Source organism: Cyprinus carpio, chromosome B12, assembly GCF_018340385.1.
Source record: "Cyprinus carpio isolate SPL01 chromosome B12, ASM1834038v1, whole genome shotgun sequence".
NCBI classification, from domain to species: domain Eukaryota; kingdom Metazoa; phylum Chordata; class Actinopteri; order Cypriniformes; family Cyprinidae; genus Cyprinus; species Cyprinus carpio.
Window position 1 is genome coordinate 12,943,994 of NC_056608.1, and position 18,365 is coordinate 12,962,358.

The 18,365-nt window shown below is 35.2% G+C and overlaps 2 protein-coding genes across 4 annotated transcripts; both read left to right on the forward strand.

Moving 5' to 3' along the window:
- Window positions 1–1,199: 1,199 nt before the first annotated feature.
- Window positions 1,200–6,958, forward strand: LOC109053604 (E3 ubiquitin-protein ligase TRIM39-like). Its single transcript, XM_042735426.1, has 11 exons — window positions 1,200–1,349; window positions 1,631–1,687; window positions 1,803–1,930; window positions 2,031–2,129; window positions 3,283–3,414; window positions 3,532–3,666; window positions 3,911–4,039; window positions 5,196–5,247; window positions 5,363–5,389; window positions 5,787–5,813; window positions 5,929–6,958. The coding sequence occupies exons 1-11, from the start codon at window positions 1,217–1,219 to the stop codon at window positions 6,459–6,461; spliced, it is 1,452 nt and encodes a 483-aa protein (XP_042591360.1). The 5' UTR covers window positions 1,200–1,216; the 3' UTR covers window positions 6,462–6,958.
- Window positions 6,959–9,008: 2,050 nt separating this feature from the next.
- Window positions 9,009–18,008, forward strand: LOC109100130 (major facilitator superfamily domain-containing protein 8). 3 transcript variants are annotated; one of them, XM_042735429.1, is made up of 14 exons: window positions 9,009–9,144; window positions 9,251–9,315; window positions 9,738–9,772; window positions 12,034–12,107; window positions 12,533–12,576; window positions 13,766–14,006; window positions 14,449–14,562; window positions 14,711–14,855; window positions 15,009–15,067; window positions 15,174–15,282; window positions 15,365–15,499; window positions 15,843–15,946; window positions 16,677–16,891; window positions 17,003–18,008. In XM_042735429.1, the coding sequence occupies exons 4-14, from the start codon at window positions 12,077–12,079 to the stop codon at window positions 17,216–17,218; spliced, it is 1,413 nt and encodes a 470-aa protein (XP_042591363.1). In that variant the 5' UTR covers window positions 9,009–9,144; window positions 9,251–9,315; window positions 9,738–9,772; window positions 12,034–12,076; the 3' UTR covers window positions 17,219–18,008. The 3 variants fall into 3 exon arrangements, with proteins under 3 accessions (XP_042591363.1, XP_042591361.1, XP_042591362.1); XM_042735427.1 differs by lacking the exon at window positions 9,738–9,772; XM_042735428.1 differs by lacking the exons at window positions 9,009–9,144; window positions 9,251–9,315; window positions 9,738–9,772 and adding an exon at window positions 10,265–11,662.
- Window positions 18,009–18,365: the final 357 nt, after the last annotated feature.

Here is an 18,365-nt window from a genome sequence, read left to right on the forward strand (position 1 = left end):
TATTTTTCATTGTTACGGGGTTGTAAACTTGTGACAGGGTTGAGTTGTTTGCCTCATTTATAAAAAAAAAAAAAAAAATGTCATGGTTTCAGCACATGCTGACCCAGAAAGACGTGGACAATATGAGAGAGAAACAAAACTGAAATTAAAATGTAAGGCAATATATCCCTTCAAATGTGTTACCGTCTTCAACCCCATCACACCATGTCAAATTAATATTTTTGGAAAAAAAATTATGAATGAAAACAATTCTTGCTGATTTCCATCTGACATAATATTGTGGTTTTGGTTAAACATCTAAATTATTATTACTATTATTATTTTACAAAAATAAAGAGACCATAAACATGCAATTTCACCATTTTTAACTTCGGCCCTATAAAAATATTAGAAAATTATGATAAATTTGAATTTTTTTTGTCATTCAGTTTTTATAAGAGACACACGAGCAGTAGGTAGATGTTTGTTTTATAACAAGTTCTGTGTAAAATCCATTTGAAACCAATACCATTTTGGGGATGAGAATAAATGGTGTCTAAATCTGAAAAACCCTTAAAATAATATAAAGCCTTTAATGCTTGAGGTGGGAAAATATGTTTTTTTTTAGAGGTTTGATAATATGTTCCTAATGATGTGGGGTATTTAGGAAATGAATCATATGTAGTTGAAAAAAATGGATATTCAAAATCGAAATGTTATTGAATCCCAAGAATAACCTTTCTTTTATTGGCTTTTCGAGAATTTAAGGTAGGAAAAAATAGATCAGTTTACTGGATCTATAATCATTTTCTAGTGAACTCTTTCACATGTGGACAGCGTTCATTTTTTAAAAGTTACATAACCTATTTACAGTCATATAACAATCCGTATTTTATAACTGGCTTATAAAGTCATGCAGAGGAAGGATGCTTGCACAAATGTGAGGTCTTTTGAGTAGTGTGCAAAAGGTTATATAAAGGTTAGCCTACTATTGCAAAAAAAAAAAAAAAAAAAAAAAAAAAAAAACTGACAAACAACTCCACATACAGTTTTTAGTGAGTGTTCAGTGAATCAGTAAATGCACATGTGGCATGATAGTTCATGCATGATATGCAGTGTAGGAATATGTTCACTTTCTTTTTTTTTGGCATCATGCCATGTTGACTACTAACTGAATCATTTCTGGGAAAGACCATATCTCATCACGTAGCTTTACTGGCCTCCACCTCATACAATCATGGCAGTAATAATTCAGGTCCAAAGTTCAGATTATGCAGATGATGAGCTAAAACTGGGGCTGAGAGAGCACCAACGTTCAGTTTCACCAGAAACCCTCAGCGCTCACTTGCCTCCCCAACACTTCATCATGGGTAAGTCTCATTTGAGTCTCATGCATAGCTTTTATCATGATGCCAATTGCAGGGTGCCATTACTAAGAAATTAATATTATTGTTAACTGCTTTGATAGAAGTATTATGATTATTATTACATTTATGCATTTGGCGAGCCCATGATGTTATCAACAAGAATAATAATAATAATAGTTTTTATTTAGGCCTTTTAATAATATTTAAGTAAATTAATATGTTTTTAATATTTATGTTCATTTACATAAAAAAATATAACTTTTAAAAAAATATCTCTTGTAAAGGTGAACAGGCAAACACTCTGAAGAGCATCCTGAAGGACAACAGTATGGCACGTAACAGTAAGTACATGCCTGTGTTTCTGTTTAACTGTAACACATTACATTAATTTCAAAGTGAAAGCATATAGTCAGATGAAACTAACTGAGTAAAAATCCTTCTTTTCCTCTACCCCAGTGCCCCAGAAGCAGAGTAATTCTGTTGGGGTTGTGCGCTGGACACTATCAGAGAAAGATATTCAGGTCCACAGTTCTGCACCCACCAGCCCCTTCAAGAACAGTAGTGGGTTTTCTACCCGTTCACAGGTAATACTAACTCACGGATGTTATGGGAGATTAATGTTGGGCCATGATCACAATAACTTGGACACCACACTCTTGCTAATTATTTTGTGTTGGTTTCCAGCAAAGGCAACGTCAGCAAGGCCTGAACGATCTCCGGAGTTTGGATGAGTGCATCAGATTTATAAACCACTGGAAGCAACAGGTGGCACAAGTTTGCAAGGTAGGCCATGGATTATTATTTTATTTTACCAGTAAAATATATATCGGCACGGCTGTGATTCAGCCATATCGAAATCTATCTATCTATCTATCTATCTATCTATCTATCTGGGTTATTTTTTATACATTTAAAGTAAAACGTATATAAACAGACAGATGTGTTTAACAGCTTAAGTAATAATTTCTGGCAAACTCCTCTTTGCGTGCAAACTCAACGGCAATCAATGACTTTTTTATTGGTATTATATGATAAGCGTTGCCATGAGAGAAATATATGATGCTTAATTATTAGTTTATGTTTCACCATGGTAACTGATAACACCTATATCAATAACCAAGCAATACTGTATGTGAAATTCTGGGCCTTGTCACGCTATGTATGTGATAAAGAGTGTTCGTATCATATATCAATTATTTATTTTGGCTTTATATAACAATATAATTGAAAGTTATTTAATATTGTCTGTAATATGCTTTTTATGCTTTTCCTTTTGACATTAAGAACCAAAATTGCATCAGGAGATGACAAAGGAAGAATAATTTTAGGGATACACCAATTTTAGGCCGATACTAAGCCAATATTTATAGTCATGTTATGATCAATAACTGATAAACAGACGATATAAAACAATATATTTACTATTGTTTAAATAAACAAATAATCAATCACTAAGAACTAAAATAATTTTAAATGCTACAAGAAAAATTAGTGTCTCATCATAACATTATAATGTACAATATGAAAATTTGATATTCATTTTAAATTTTGCTTAAAATTTAATTTGACAGTGTAATTAAATGTTTTTAAAGATTTAAGGTTTAGTTCACCCAAAAATGAAAATTCTGTCATTAATTACTCACCCTCATGTCGTTCCAAACCCATAAGACCTTCATTCATCTTGAACCGCTGATGTCACATGGACTGTTTTAATGATGTCCTTACTACCTTTCTGGGCCTTGGACATAGTAACTCCATTGCTGTCTATGCAGGGTCAGAAAGCTCTCAGATTTTTTTCAAAATGTTCATTTTTGTGTAAAGTCAGCATAAAAATAGGGGAAGTGAGCATGCAATACAAAATCAACTGATAATAAATTAAACTAACTTCTATATGCTTCCTATATATCATGCATCCATAAATTTGTGTCTGTCACAGAATGAGGATGATCCCGGTGAAGGGTGCAGCAGTCAGGCAGAGAGGCAGATCGACCCCAGAACTGAGCGCAGTCTTGAAGAGTGTCACAAGCTTATTCTGCAGTGGGCCAGTGAACTTCAAAGTGTAGACAAGGTGAAACTGACTGTACTACAAAAAATACAAACATCTCAATCATACTGTTCTGTTCTTCATATACGATGGCATGCTCTTACTCAAACTAAGTTTCCTTGTTTCTTTGTGTGACCCCAGCTGTCTAAAAAGAATCCATGGATGAAGGAGAGGATTGTTGAAGAGGAAGAAGAGGACACAAAGGAGGATAAAGATCAGAGCGAGGGGGTGCAGAAGATCACAAACTGGGCCAAAGAGATAAAGAGTGTGTCAGAGGTGGGGCAGCAAGTATATCTATATTATCTTGAACGCAGGTCTCTTATGCGTGGTCACAAACGCTTTAAGCTGTCCTAAGTCCAGTCATGTTTTTCTGCTTTCTTGGAAATTGTTTATCTTTCAAAGTCTCCACTTGTAAAATGGCACTTTAATATACAGTACATGTACTTTTAACTAGCCTATAAAAAAGATAATCAGAAGAGATGAAAAGTATGTAATATTTGTTCTTTCTGTCGAAATGCAGAGCTCTGGAATGCTGGGAGATGAACTGGCACGGCTGTTGCGTCTCCTGGGGCTGAAGAAGAAGAAACTGGTTTCCCTCATGCCACTGCTGGAGTTCATCACTTGGAGTTTGCTGAAAGAAGACAGCAAGGTGGGATGGCTATCAATACAATTCTTTCACCGTTTGTGTTTGGGACAGTGTAGTGTAAATGTTTTGGAAAGTGGTGCCATTTAATGAGGAAATGGCGAATATATAAAACTAATTAAAGTACACTCTAAAAAATGTTTGGTTAAAAACAACCCAACTTGGGTTATTTGGCAACCCGGCGCTGGGTAAATATTTGGACAGAACACATTTTTTGACCCAGCTGGTTGGGTAAAACGTTTTTACCCACCATGATGGGTTGTTTTATTTAAGTCATCTATTGTTTAAAAATAATTATATTGCTGGCTTAAAATGGGTTGGAAATTAAAAATCACACATAGAATTACTGATAGGCAACAGCAATAATCAAAAGATGAACGTATATTATTAAGCAAGAACACCCATGGACAAAATACAAGACAAATTTAATTTATTTGAATTTATTAAATGTATACAAACCTTTATTTCCCCGAAAGAGTTCACCAAATCGGTGGCGGCGGCGTTGAGAACTGCTTTCTCCTGTGGACTTAAAAAGCCCGTGCTCTCAGCAGCTGCGTTGTTGAGAAGTTTCACCCGAGATAAGCTCAACCCAGCGGTTAGGTAGAAAAAAAATAACCCAGCGTTAAAATGACCCAGCACATGGGTAAAACTTTTTTTAGTAGTTTAATAAAAGGCTGAACCCAGCATTTGGGTTAAAGGTAAAACTATTGATAATAACCCAATAAAAGGCTGAACTCAGCATTTGGGTTAAAAAAAAAATTACCCAGAATTTTTTAAAGTATTAAAATGTGAGTATGTGTGTGTGTGTGTGTGTGTGTGGTTTACAGCCTGTGACCAGTTATTGCAATCTGTGATGTATGACCATTTGCATTTGAAAGACATTTATTATGTACCGTAAAACATTATATTATATCGTGTTTGTTTAAAAGTTATGAAAAATTATTTATTAAATTATGATTTTAAATAATAACTTTTTGGTTTGAAATATGGTTTGATATGGTAAAAGTTTGGTGACAGGTTCAACTTCAAACAGCAATGTCTGTAAATACGGCATATCATGTCATTTTAACCCTTATACAGTCTAAGTGATAGAGGGTGTCTCATTAGATGCCTTTATTAAAATGTCTTGCTGCTAATTCATGTTTTTTAATATTTATTTTAGGGCATGGTTCCTCATCTATGGCTTTCAGCTAAGCAACGCACCTGGAAAGCTGGTGAGGGATCTGAAACCTAGCCTAACATAAAATGAATAAAGCTGAAAATATGAATAAAGCTGAAAAGTGCACTAATGAATAACTTTCTTCTGGGTTCTTTTTTGTTTTCAAATAGGCATGCCACGATACATCCCTAATTCAGGTAACTATAACTTTTATTAGACCCCGTGGAGCACATTTGAGATTTGAGCACAATAGCATTTCTATGACTATCCAAATTTTGAGAGATAGATTGATTAGAGTAAAAAGAAAGAAAGATTTCAATTTGGAGTTAAATAGTTGTCTGAAATTTAATGAATAAAACAAAGTATAGTATTATGTGTATTTAAAAATTGGAAATCTGAAAAAAAAAACCCTGCTAGATTTATGATGTTAATAACTGTGAAAATGTGTTATCAGTCTGTGAAAAGGGTCTATAGTTACAATTTGCCATGGGAGTGTGATGGCCTAGCTGTCATAATGATTAACTTTCATATATAGTTGTGTATTAAAATGTGGTGTCTAAACTCAAGACTCAATATTTTTCTCTTTTTTTTCAGTCTGGAACTGGATTGTCAGTGCAGGAGGTAAGTTTATATCTTTTAAACTTGACCTTCTCCCCAAAAAACCCTTCACTCCAGCATTAACAAAAAAGTGTTAAATGCATCAGTCCTAATGCCCTCACGTTCTTCTCTCAAATAGCTGATGTAACTCTTGATCCCATGACCAACCAAGCTTGGCTGCAGCTCTCTGATGACCACAAGAAAGTTCAGGAGGGCCTAACAGAGGCCAGTCTGCCTTACAGCCCTCAGCGATTTGACAGCTTGCCCTGCGTCCTAGGCTGGGAGGGCTACATGAGTGGCCACCATTACTGGGAAGTGGAATTTGCAAACAATGGTTATTGGAAAGTTGGAGTGACAACTACTTCCTCAAAAAGGCATGGCCGCTTTCCAATGAATCCTTCTACTGGTTATTGGGTCCTGTGGCGCAGCACACGTCAGTTTTTCGCATGCACCAATCCCGAAACAGCATTGCCACTGCTGCTGGTGCCCCAACGGATGGGAATATACATTGATTACGAGGAGGGGCAGATTTCCTTCTACAATGCAGAGAACAAATCACACATCTACACCTTTACGGGACACTTTCGTGAGAAGCTGTACCCTTTCTTTGCCCTGCTTGATGGCAGGGGAGTCATAACCGTATGGTCTCCTAAAGAACATAGCCGCTTTTAACAACAGAGCAGGTTTAAAAGATCATCTTTCATTCTTTGCTTCAGTTTGAACATTAATACCTTAACAAATGATACACTGGAGCCAAATAAAAAGCTACTCCTAACAGCGACCTTTCCATTTAGATCAATCAACACTGTTGTGGGCTGGACCTGCTCAATGAAAGCTATTAAAACTACAAAGTAAAGATTTCAATTATTTCCTCAAGATGATTGCTACACTTACAGTATGTATCTCTTTATTCATTTATATAGTAATTATAAAAATGTATCTATGCTTGTCTGCTTTCATGTATGCAAGTAACAGTATGTGTTTTGACACAAATATTTAATGTGTGTTATATCTGTTCATCCTGCAACCATCAATAAGATAACTACACGATATTTATTGTATCACTGTTTATGTGTGAATAATGTCTATTCAAATGTTAATCTACTTTTATAGTAGCTCTGGCTGATTCTACATATGTAGCCTATTAATAAAACATAAAATACAGGTCACCATATGTCTTTTTATTGCACTGCACTGTTGTACACACCTATAATTTAAATAAATATAAATCTAGTCGTTCTTAAAATAATTTTTATGTGCACTTGTGCTCAGACTGAAGAGCAATGGGGTCAGAAAAGGACCTTAACCAAGGGGGCATCCTTCTTTCTTTCTATATCTATCCAAAGAAGGCAGTTGGACAGAGTGAAAATCCTGTAAGGGATCTGTAGATAAAATATAGCCCCATCATTTTCGTTAAATATCACTGGCAAACACTCATAAGCCTTTGAAAAGCAATGCAAAGAATACTGTAAAATAAATGCATCAGGTTTTCTTAAAAAAGAATCCCCCAAATTAGTGTGGAACATGTTTGTTTTGTTTTTTATGTTTTACTTTGTTTATAAATACGTGCATTATACCTGGGGGAATTTGAAGTTGGGCAAGTTCAAGCTCAAACCGCTACGGTTTCCGGTTTGAACGACATGTTTCCTGGAAACGGTGGGCAAGACACGTTTTCTCGTTTGGTGGGTGTGTCAGAAATGTCAGCCCAATCAGCAGCAACATGTATATAAACCACGTGGTATTAAAGAGACAGCTTGCACAATGTAATTGACATCAAAATAAATTCACAAGAGCAAGTATATTGTTTGCACGTTTATTTACATTAAAGGCAAAATAACTGAAATACTATACTCCTCCGATTATATAATGGTAAATATTACAATATCATAGCACAACAACAGTGATTAGCAATAATGATATGCCTAACACTCACAATAGAAATAATAAGGTAATATAGATCATAACACAATGGATTATCCTTCACCAGAAATATTTGTCTTTTCATCCTGAAATGCGAGGCAAATGTTGGATCACAATAATTAGGAACCACAGTTTCCGCAAATCCCTTCACTCGATTGGGATGTTCTTTTTATTCTGTACGGCAAAGGCAGTGACTGTAACATCGAGCGTATTTTGCAGTATTAAATACGTATTTATACCGATTTTATCAGGCTCCGAAAATTCTTCAAGAAGAACACAAAGAATGGCCTTCTCAGCTGCCATAGTTGTAGTGATGGGTAGTGATAGGTCGTTCTTGAATGATTCGTTCATTTTGAATGAATCTTTAATGTGACTCGGGAAGAACGAGTCGTCTCGGGGAGTGATTCGTTCTGTCGCGCATGCGCAACATCCTATAGGTCCTGCACTGAATTAGTTCACATGTCGTTTCGAGTCTTCAGGTTTTTCGAGTCCTTCATTCATCACGTGACAGCCCCATACGCGTAAAGGCTGATTTATACCAAAGAGTATAGGCTTCTATACTCTTTGTTTATACTTCTGCGTCGGACCTACGCCGTAGCCTACGCATAGACGCACACCCTACGCCGTAGCATGACGTGCACCTCTCCTAAAATCTAAAATCCTTTTTGTAATTTTAAATAATGATTTAATGATTTGATATTTATTTGCCGCCGTCACGGCTATAATGCTTATCAGGCAAGCCGCTTCTTCTTCGGCTTTTGGCGTGGTACTGCATAGGGTTAGCTGATGAGGCTGTCACGTGATGAACGAACGACTCAAACCTGAAGACTCAAGAGATGAACTAATCAATTCTCTTTCCAGCTGCATTGGTTAAGTTTATGGGGTGAAATAACAACTCCAACCCGAAGACTTGTCAGATTTAAGAGGTGAGGTGAGCTAATCATAGACTAAAGACCCAGGTAAACAATTATTTTTTTCTGTTTCTTATACCATTATAGTTTTGTATTGTGTGTAGTGTGATCAACGTTTGTATAAGAAGTAGATGTGTTAGGGAAGTAGCACCTAACATTTTAATTATATTTTGCTAAAATGAACGAAATGACTCAAAAAAAGATTCGTTCATTTTGCTGAACGAGACTCAAAGGTCCGAGTCAGTAAAATGATCCGAACTTCACATCACTACATAGTTGCAACTCTTGCATCATCAGAACAGGGTGTTCAACACACCACCGTTTCCGTTTAAAAAAAGTTTGACACCGTTTTGCCTGACACTGACTTTTTTTTTTTTAACAGTAGGGCCCCCCGGAAACAGATGGATAGGATTGGGCAAACAGACTGTCAACACAGTGGTATAACCAATCAAATCCTCTCTTTTAGCTGGGAGGGCGGGACATTTAGTGGAACCTCGATCTTATTGCCTCTGCTCTCTAAAACGGTAACGTTATATGTTCTTCATTGTTTTTGTATATATATATATATATTGTGAATATGTTAATTGCATATTTGCTGTTTTAGTTATCAAAGGATTTTGCTCCTTGTAGACCCTAATAAATCCGACTGAGTCCAGAATGGAGCACTTGGAAACAACGCCGATGTTCATGACAAGGTTTGCTGTGGCATTATTCATCTTCGTTTGTTACGCTGGGTGGTGCTGATGGTACACAACAAATACATCATGCCAACAGCCACTACAAGTAGCCTATTGCTACTACTGTAAATCCAAAGGAAATTAATATGAAATATCAATTAAACCGTCTTAGAAGCCTTCAGTCCATTTTTATTACATCTGTGACTAAGTTACCACAATTCTGTTGTATTAACAATTAACTTACATGGTGTTCTGATGGATCTTATGATTGCCATGAAAAATTTTCCCAAGTTCAAGATACAAGCTCACAAGTTCAAGCTTATCTTATTTTTAAATAAGATTAAATAAAAAAATGAAATGAAATTAAATTTCATGACAGTGATGCCACTGCTGTAACAAGACTGTTTACAACTTTGAGTTTGTTCCTTTGCATGGTTTAGACTTGGGTCACAGATGAGAAAGCCACTTCACACAAGTAAGTAGATCCACAGGATAAAAAGCAAACTGGGTCATTGTTTTGTCTGCATGGTTCATCCTTGTCTCACTGACCGAATGCTGCTGCTGCTGCTCTCACACCTGTTCACATCATCACCATCTCCACATGTGTCTTCTTCAGTTCCCTGATGTGTGACCTTCCCCTGAAGCAGGGGGTGTCAAACTCATTTTAGGTTGATGGTCGGATCTGATAATATGTCCCCTTGTGTGGGCCGAATTGTTAAACATTAGTTTGCTCACAATAGCATTAATATTAACCCTACAAACTACAATATAGTAGGATGATGCTAGCTTATTATAAAGGTGTGCAATATCAACAAAAACAGCAACATGGCTGCCAACTGCTCCGGGTGTGTGTTCACGACGTGTGTGTGTCCACTACTGTGTGGGATGGGTTAAATGCAGAGCACAAATTCCGAGGGTCACCATACTTGGCCACACGTCACTTCACTTTCATTTTCACTTTCATATGTGTAATGATAATTAAACCATATTTTTATTAATTAAACCATATTTATTATATTATATTATGGACTCTCAAGATGTTATTGTTATATAATAACATCTAGATAAACATCTAGTTGAACAATACACAATACATATTGTTATAACAACAATTATGATATTACAGTAGAAAACATTTTCCATTCCAAGCTTCAGTGCATCTCATATTGTTGTTTAATATTGCACACTTTTACAACACAAAATGGGTTTGTGATTAATGCTGGTCGGCGCTGACCTCACAGAACATATAACCTTTTTTCATGTTTAAAATCACTAGTAGCCTTACTTGCCACACAAGCATCAGTTACAATGCAGCTAACATCACTTATGTTCCGCATTAAATATTGTAGCGAATACACTTTATGTAATTTTCAAAATAACGTTTTAGTTGCTTTATATTATCGTTCAATTCATAACGTGGGCGGGATGGTTTGGCCGTCTTCGGTCTATGTGTTTGACACCCCTGCTCTCAAGATTCCAGATGCACCTATTTATTCCTGTTCATCTCGTTCACAATTTCTGTTCCTAAAAGGTTGTCAGTTATTTGTCTATCAACTGTCACTATTACTATCACTATCACAAAAATCCCACTCTGTGTTTATTCATCCTCCTCTTGACATTTTATTCACCACTTGGTCAACATGCAAATGTTATTGTCATTAATCCAGTGGCAGACTGCAATGTTTAATTATACAACTGTACTGATTGCATTGGTTGATATCTTGTCAAACATATTTCACCAACATTACAGCCTCTTGATTGAAAATGAGAGGGTGATGTTGATGGCTCCTGTATACACTGCTGTCTGGAATAATTAAGGTTTTTAATACACAAATCAGCATATTAGAATGATTTTTTGAGTGACACTGAAGGCTGTGTGTTAATGGCTGCCGAAAATTCAACTTTGTCATAACAGGAATAAATTAAAAAAAGAGAAGAGAATACGAGACGAAAAGAAAAGGGACTTTTGGGACCTTTATTTTGAAATCTGGATGTCGCGGTTTGTTTTCAGTTTCTCACTGCTCACGTGTGACCACGAAACTTCAGAGCAATCAGAGGATTCAAGTTTGCGCAGAATCAACAACACCAATGGACCTTAGACTGCGCGTGAAATAACACCGAATTACTCTTAACACTACTGTACCTAACAGCTAAAATGGGAATATTATACAAATACCTGAATGCGTTTTCGAGATTTCTGTTGTGCAAATCTAGACGGTTTTCAGTCAAGTTAACTTGATTATAAGGAGCATGTCAATGAACTGAGTCTTGTCGTCGTTTCATTTTCTCAAGCTGCTTAATCACTAATAATGTCTCTTGTGGAGTCTGACGAAAACACTCCGCTTCTCAGAGGCGAAATTACAAGGTAAGTTTTGATAATTGCATTTGCAATTACTCAGTATGCCAGAGCTGATCTTGTTTTCTGTTATGAAATGTCTGAATTGGAAACATTTAGCTCGAGCAATCTAACAGTGTTGCCTGTGTGTGTTCAGTCACAAGGGTATTTGTCACTAATGCACAACATGATGATTCATGTTCAGAATAGATTAAGTCGTCCCAGTGTGAAAGTGAAGATATGACTGTTACATCAATCATGAGCTCCTGTCATAATGCATGCATAACATGCATAATGCATGAGATCATTGTAATTAAATAGGCTTAAGTGTAAACAATCAAGAGCTATGATTGTTAGTTATATATCCATGAATGTTAATAAACTGTCTTTTCCTCTGTTAGTGGTGGGGATGCAGACAGAAGCCGCTGGAGGTCCATCAGGGTCATGTACTTCACCATGTTCCTTAGCAGCGTTGGTAAGAAACACGTTCTTTATCTCTCACACCCTTATTTCTGCTTTGACTGTTACTGATCAGATTACAGTAAACGCTGCTGTGCAGATGTATTGTGCTCTCCGGTTCAGTGAACAAACATGCATCCAACATGCATTCATTTCAAAGTTGAAAGCCTGCTGTAACCTGCAAGATGTTTGTTTGTGCAATATCAGAACACTGACAATGTGTTTAATTGTACACTTGTAACTTGTTACACTGCAGTGTAATCCAACATATTATGCCTTTAAACCTCACAAAAATAGCAAAACAAGAAGGAATCTCTCTGTACACCTGTTGTAGTTACAATAGATATATAAATTAATGTTAGTTGCATTGTTTGTATAGTACAAAGTACATGCATGTAATATATATCACTGATTGCATTGTTTTTTTGTTTTGTTTTTTAGGTTTTACGATTGTCATTACTTCCATATGGCCCTATCTGAAGAAAGTAAGTGTATTTGGATTTACACACACTATATAATACTTAGGCTATAAATTTTTTAAGTTGATGCATTTCTTGGAAATTAAACTCATGACCGTGGTGTTTCACAGCATCATGTTCTACCGCTTGATTTACAGAAACTAAGTGTATTCTGTGCAGCTAAAATTTGAGTGAAGGGAATGTTCATTATTATGGCAGTTCTATAAATACTGTGCAGAGTATGATTCCCTGTGTTAAGCATGATGTACAAACTAGAAGTGAAAGAGGGAAGTCGGTATATGTGCATTCCATTTCTAAGAAAGTGTGCCAAAGGTTCTTAAATGCATCAACTGAAACCTGTTGAATTTTCAGATTGTGATTTCCCCCTGAGAATGTTAAATGTTGTCTAAAATCTGTTGTTTCGATTCTGTGAATATGTAAAAAAAAAAAGATAGATATATATATATATATATATATATATATATATATATATATATATATATATATAGGTATATCTCAAAAAATTTTAATATCGTGAAAAAAATCTTTTTTTTTGGTACCGATTTAAAAAAGTGAAACTTTCATATATTCAAGATTTATAATATGTAAAGTAAAACATTTCAAAAGATTTTTTTACATTTTTATGATAAGAGCTTACAGCTCATGAAAATAAAAAAATCCAGTATATCAAAATATTAAATTGTTTCCTAAGATCATTATATATATATATATATATATATATATATATATATATATATATATATATATATATATATATATATATATATATATATATATACGTATGTTTGTGTACAGTGGGGAAAATATTTATTTGATCCCCTGCTGATTTTGTAAGTTTGCCCACTTACAAAGAAATGAAGGGTCTTTAATTTTTATGGTAGGTTTATTTTAATGTATAGAGACAGAATACCAGCCAAAAAATCCAGAAAAAAAACACATTATATAAAGTTTTGAAACTGATTTGCATTTCAGTGAGTGAAATAAGTATTGCACAGTAATACACATACATTTAAAATGCACTCCAAATGTTATTTTGTTTTATTTAAATTTATAAAAAAAATATAGTTTATTAAAAAATACGTTTTTTCTGCGATTGCTCGGTTGACTGAAGGTAGTTGCACAGTAATTTTTCAAGCCTTGTTAGTCTATGACTGTCTTGTAAATCCATCAGTCATGCTTTGTATTTCTTTTTTAGATTGATAAGAGTGCAGATGCCAGTTTCTTGGGGTGGGTGGTTGCTGCATACAGTTTGGGTCAGATGGTGGCCTCACCCCTCTTTGGACTGTGGTCCAATCACAGGCCTCGACAAGAGCCTCTAGTCTGCTCTTTATTCATCAACGTCTCTGCTAACATTTACTACGCCTATGTCTCCCTACCTTCCTCACACAAAAAAATTCACATGCTTTTGGCTCGTACATTTGTGGGCATTGGAGCAGGTAAACTTATATACATTTATTAATAAATTTATATGCTTTTGGCTCGTACATTTGTGGGCATTGGAGCTTGATCAAAAGTGACAGCAAAGACAATTTATAATGTTACAAAAATCTATTTCAAATAATTGAAATTATTTTAATTTCTAATTTTAATATTTAAGTATTTTAATATATTTTTTTGTAATTTTATTAAAGTATTAATCATAAATTTACTGTATTTTTGATAAATAACTGCTTCCTAGGTGAGCAAAAGAGACTTAAGATATATACTTTAAATAAGAAAAATGCTATTATAATTAGCTAATATAATTTAAAATTCTAACATGTTTATTTTGCAATTATTATTTTATTTATTCATAAATTATTCTAACAATTATTATCAAGCACAAGGTAAAGTATTTTATTTGGATGCATTGTAAAGGTCCTTTATTCTGTCCCGTAGGTAATGTAGCAGTTGTGAGGTCCTATGTGGCTGGTGCCACTTCCCTGAAGGAAAGAACCTGTGCAATGGCAAACATGAGTGCCTGCCAAGCTCTCGGCTTCATACTTGGCCCAGGTTTGTGTAAAGGCAATAAAAGCATGTTAATTCCAGAATGCGTTTGAACTGAAAATGGTCTGCAAGAACAGTAATTGTTCCCAACTTAGTTTGATAGTGTCTTTTTAATCATTAACTTCAAAAAATGTTGATTGCATTAATTTCTCAGCCCTGCAGGCTGCTTTGTCATTCATTGGAGAGACTGGCGTCACTGTGAATGTCATCCAGCTTCAGGTTAATATGTACACTGCTCCAGCGCTGTTGGCCGCCTGCTTCGGGATCATTAACATTCTGCTGGTTATATTAGTCTTGAGGTAATGATTTAACCTCGGTATTTTATAGCATTTGGCAATAGTTAAATACATATAGATTTAAGGTGTTTAATTTCAGGTTTGACCTAAAGCTTACATTATTTGACTACTTGAATTAAGCAATGCATAGAATTGAAAGTGTTTTACATGATTTAGGGAGCACTGTGTGGATGACCATGGAAATCATATCCGTGCAATTAACTACACCTCAGAAGGTAAGAGATTTATTTTATGGTTTAAATACTTTAGCAGTATACCGTTGCATTCTAGTGGTGTCACTGTACAGTCTGTTTTACACAGTGATTGTCTTTCTGCCTTTAGAGCAAGTAGATGTGGCTCCTGAGGCAGAAGGTGATATTGACCAGATCGCAGTGTTCACATCTAATGTCCTTTTCTTTGTCATTCTCTTCATTTTTGCTGTGTTTGAAACGTAAGTGGTTATACTTTAATCTAGACTCATATTTAAAGGCATATCTGATTAGTGCATATTCATGTGTAATTTTTCCCTTCAGTATATCTACTCCTCTATCAATGGACATGTTTGCATGGACAAGGAAAGAAGCTGTTTTGTACAATGGTATCATATTGGCTGCCATTGGGTTTGAGTCCATCCTCGTGTTCGTGGTGGTAAAAGTGGTCTCAGCACGGTAAAAAATGTTTTGATTTTGGTTATTGGAATTTTTTTTTTTTTACAGTAATTGCTCTTTCTTTATTGCAATATCTCATGTATTTGAAATGTTTTGAAGAAGCATGAACATGTAAATCGGCTTTTTTACTTCAGTTTGACATCTCAAGCTTATGGTGCTGTAAACCTCTTATAAGAAGTCATCTTAGGAAATCTGTGTTGGTTGCATTTTTTTCTGCTGTACCCAACACATATAATGAATGTTAGCAGTTTTTGAAAACATGACTTCCTCATTGCCCGACTTACTGAGACTGACTGATCAGATCTTAGATAAAATCTGTTATTTCTTTGGTTGTTTTTTTCAGGGTAGGAGATCGCCCACTGCTACTTGGAGGCTTGATTCTCATATTTGTGGGTTTCTTTATCTTGTTGCCATGGGGAAATCAATATCCTAAAATACAGTGGGCAGGTAAGGTATCCAAATAACTCAGCAAAGCTGGTTTCCTTTATTATTAAAATAGCAATAAACACTACTTTTGAAAAAGGGTTTTAAAGAAATAATTTTTTCTTCTGCAAGGATGCATTAAATTGATCAAAAGTGACGGTAAAATGACACTTTATTTTACAGTGTCACATGTTATATTTACTTGCTGCAGTAATAACAGTAAATTATGCATGATAACATGCAACTAAACCTAAACCAAACCCTATTCCTAAACCTAACCAAGTGTTTTTTTTTTTTTTAATAATATTACTCAGTATTTAAGTGTATAGTAACACTTTAACTAAGGCACCTTAAAATAAAGTGTAACCAAGATTTCGATTTCAATTAAATGCTTAGTAATGCTTTTCCTTTATCCCGGTTTCTGCAAAAATATCAAGCAGCATGAAAGTTTTCAACAGTTTCTTGAGTGCCAAGTCAGCATATTAAAAAGATCTTGTGACACTGAAGACTGAAGTAATGGCTGCTGAAAATTCAGCTTTGCTATCATAAGGATAAATGACATTTTAAAATATATTCAAATAGAAAAGTTATTTTAAATGATCAAATTATTACTGTATATTTGATTTAATAAATGCATCCTTGGTGAGCATAAGAAAATCTTCTAAAAACAAAACCCCACACTTTTGAATGCTAATGTACAGTATATTACAATAGAAATATGTGTATATTAAACAGATATTATCCCCATAAACAGACATTCAGAATAACACTGGACTGGCACCCACTCAACCCTCAAACACTTCTCTGGAGCCCACTGGATGCCCATACAAACAGGCCTGGTGCTTGTTTACCCCTGTAATTCACCTGGCACAGTACATTACCTCTGACATCCTGATTGGAGTGGGTTATCCCACATGCAACGTAATGTCATACACTTTATACTCAAAGATACTAGGCCCCAAACCACAGGTAAAAAACACTTTTCTTCTGAAATTTCAATTAAATCTCAAATTAAAGTAACACAAAGATTGGTTCAAATGAATGCTATTTATTCTCTTCCCCAATTGTGTGCGAACTCAGGGCGTTTACATGGGCTGGCTGACAGCATCAGGAAGTGGTGCGCGGACCCTCGGGCCTGTGTTCGTCTCTCAGGTCTACACCATCCTGGGACCCCGATGGGCCTTCAGTGTTATATGTGGCATAGTGCTAGTTGCAATCGTTTTCCTCAGTGCTATGTACAAACGACTTGTCGCCTTCTCCATACGCCATGGAAGGATAGAAGAACGTCATGACTGACAGGTGCCTCCACCAACTACTAAAGGACAGTTTAGAAAAGTGGGCCTGGCTTAAAGATGGAAAACTTTAAGATAACTATATAAATTGTGGAGCTTTCCAAGCATAATCATGATTCATAAGAGGCTTAAGTAGTCGTAAATATCTTTATATCTTCTATTTGTTGAACTACAGTTTCCCTTGTTAACTAAACTGTGAATATAACCACTATTGTCGCAGCATGACATGGATTGACACCATATAAAACTGAACTGTGCAGACTCTAAAAAGTCCTATGTGAACCGCAGTATTAATGTTTGGCAGCTCAATGGGTTATGAAGCATCGCAGATTATGAGGTCTAAGCACTGAGCGATGATTATGATTGTTTTGGTTTTAAAAATCTATTTTAATAACTTGAATTTCTGGCATTGCCAAGCATTAACAAATGTGTCAGGTGACTTATTAAAATCTGCATTGATGGGACAGGCTTAAAATCTCTGTTAAAGTTTCTTTCTTTTTAATAACACTAAGCTTAAAATGTACACTAGGTGCTGAGCATCACTTGACTTTGACTGCCTCCATAATCACTGGTGATTATAATCTACAAGACTACTGTATTTTAAACTGATACCAAATGCTTTTGTTTTGTTTGTGTTAAAGCACATACATTCTAAAGCACTGAGAACTAATTTCTTGAGAACTGGCAATTAATTGTTCCTTTAATGTTTTTAAAAAAGTGAAGTGTGACATGCTTTCCAGCTTTTTTTGTTCCCGTTTCTTTAAATACATTAAAATTATATATTTAACAAGAAACCTGTTTGTCGTTTTTGAAAAATACAAAAATGGGTTACACTTTATTTTGATAGTCCACTTTAGACATTTTACTAACTACAAGCAACTTTGCAACTACATGTCAACTAATTCTCATTAATTTGCATCTACATGTCTACTAACTCTCAGAGTAGACTGTTAGGTTAGGTTAGGGTTAGTAGAGTAAGTTGGCATATACTTGCAAAGTTTCTCATAGTCAGTATGTTGTGGACCCATCAAAATAAATTGTTCGAAGATATTAAGCAGACAGTCTACTAATACTCTAATGACTGCTAGTTGGCATGTAGTTGCAAAGTTACTTACTGTTAACAGAATGTCTAAAGTTGACTATCAAAGTAA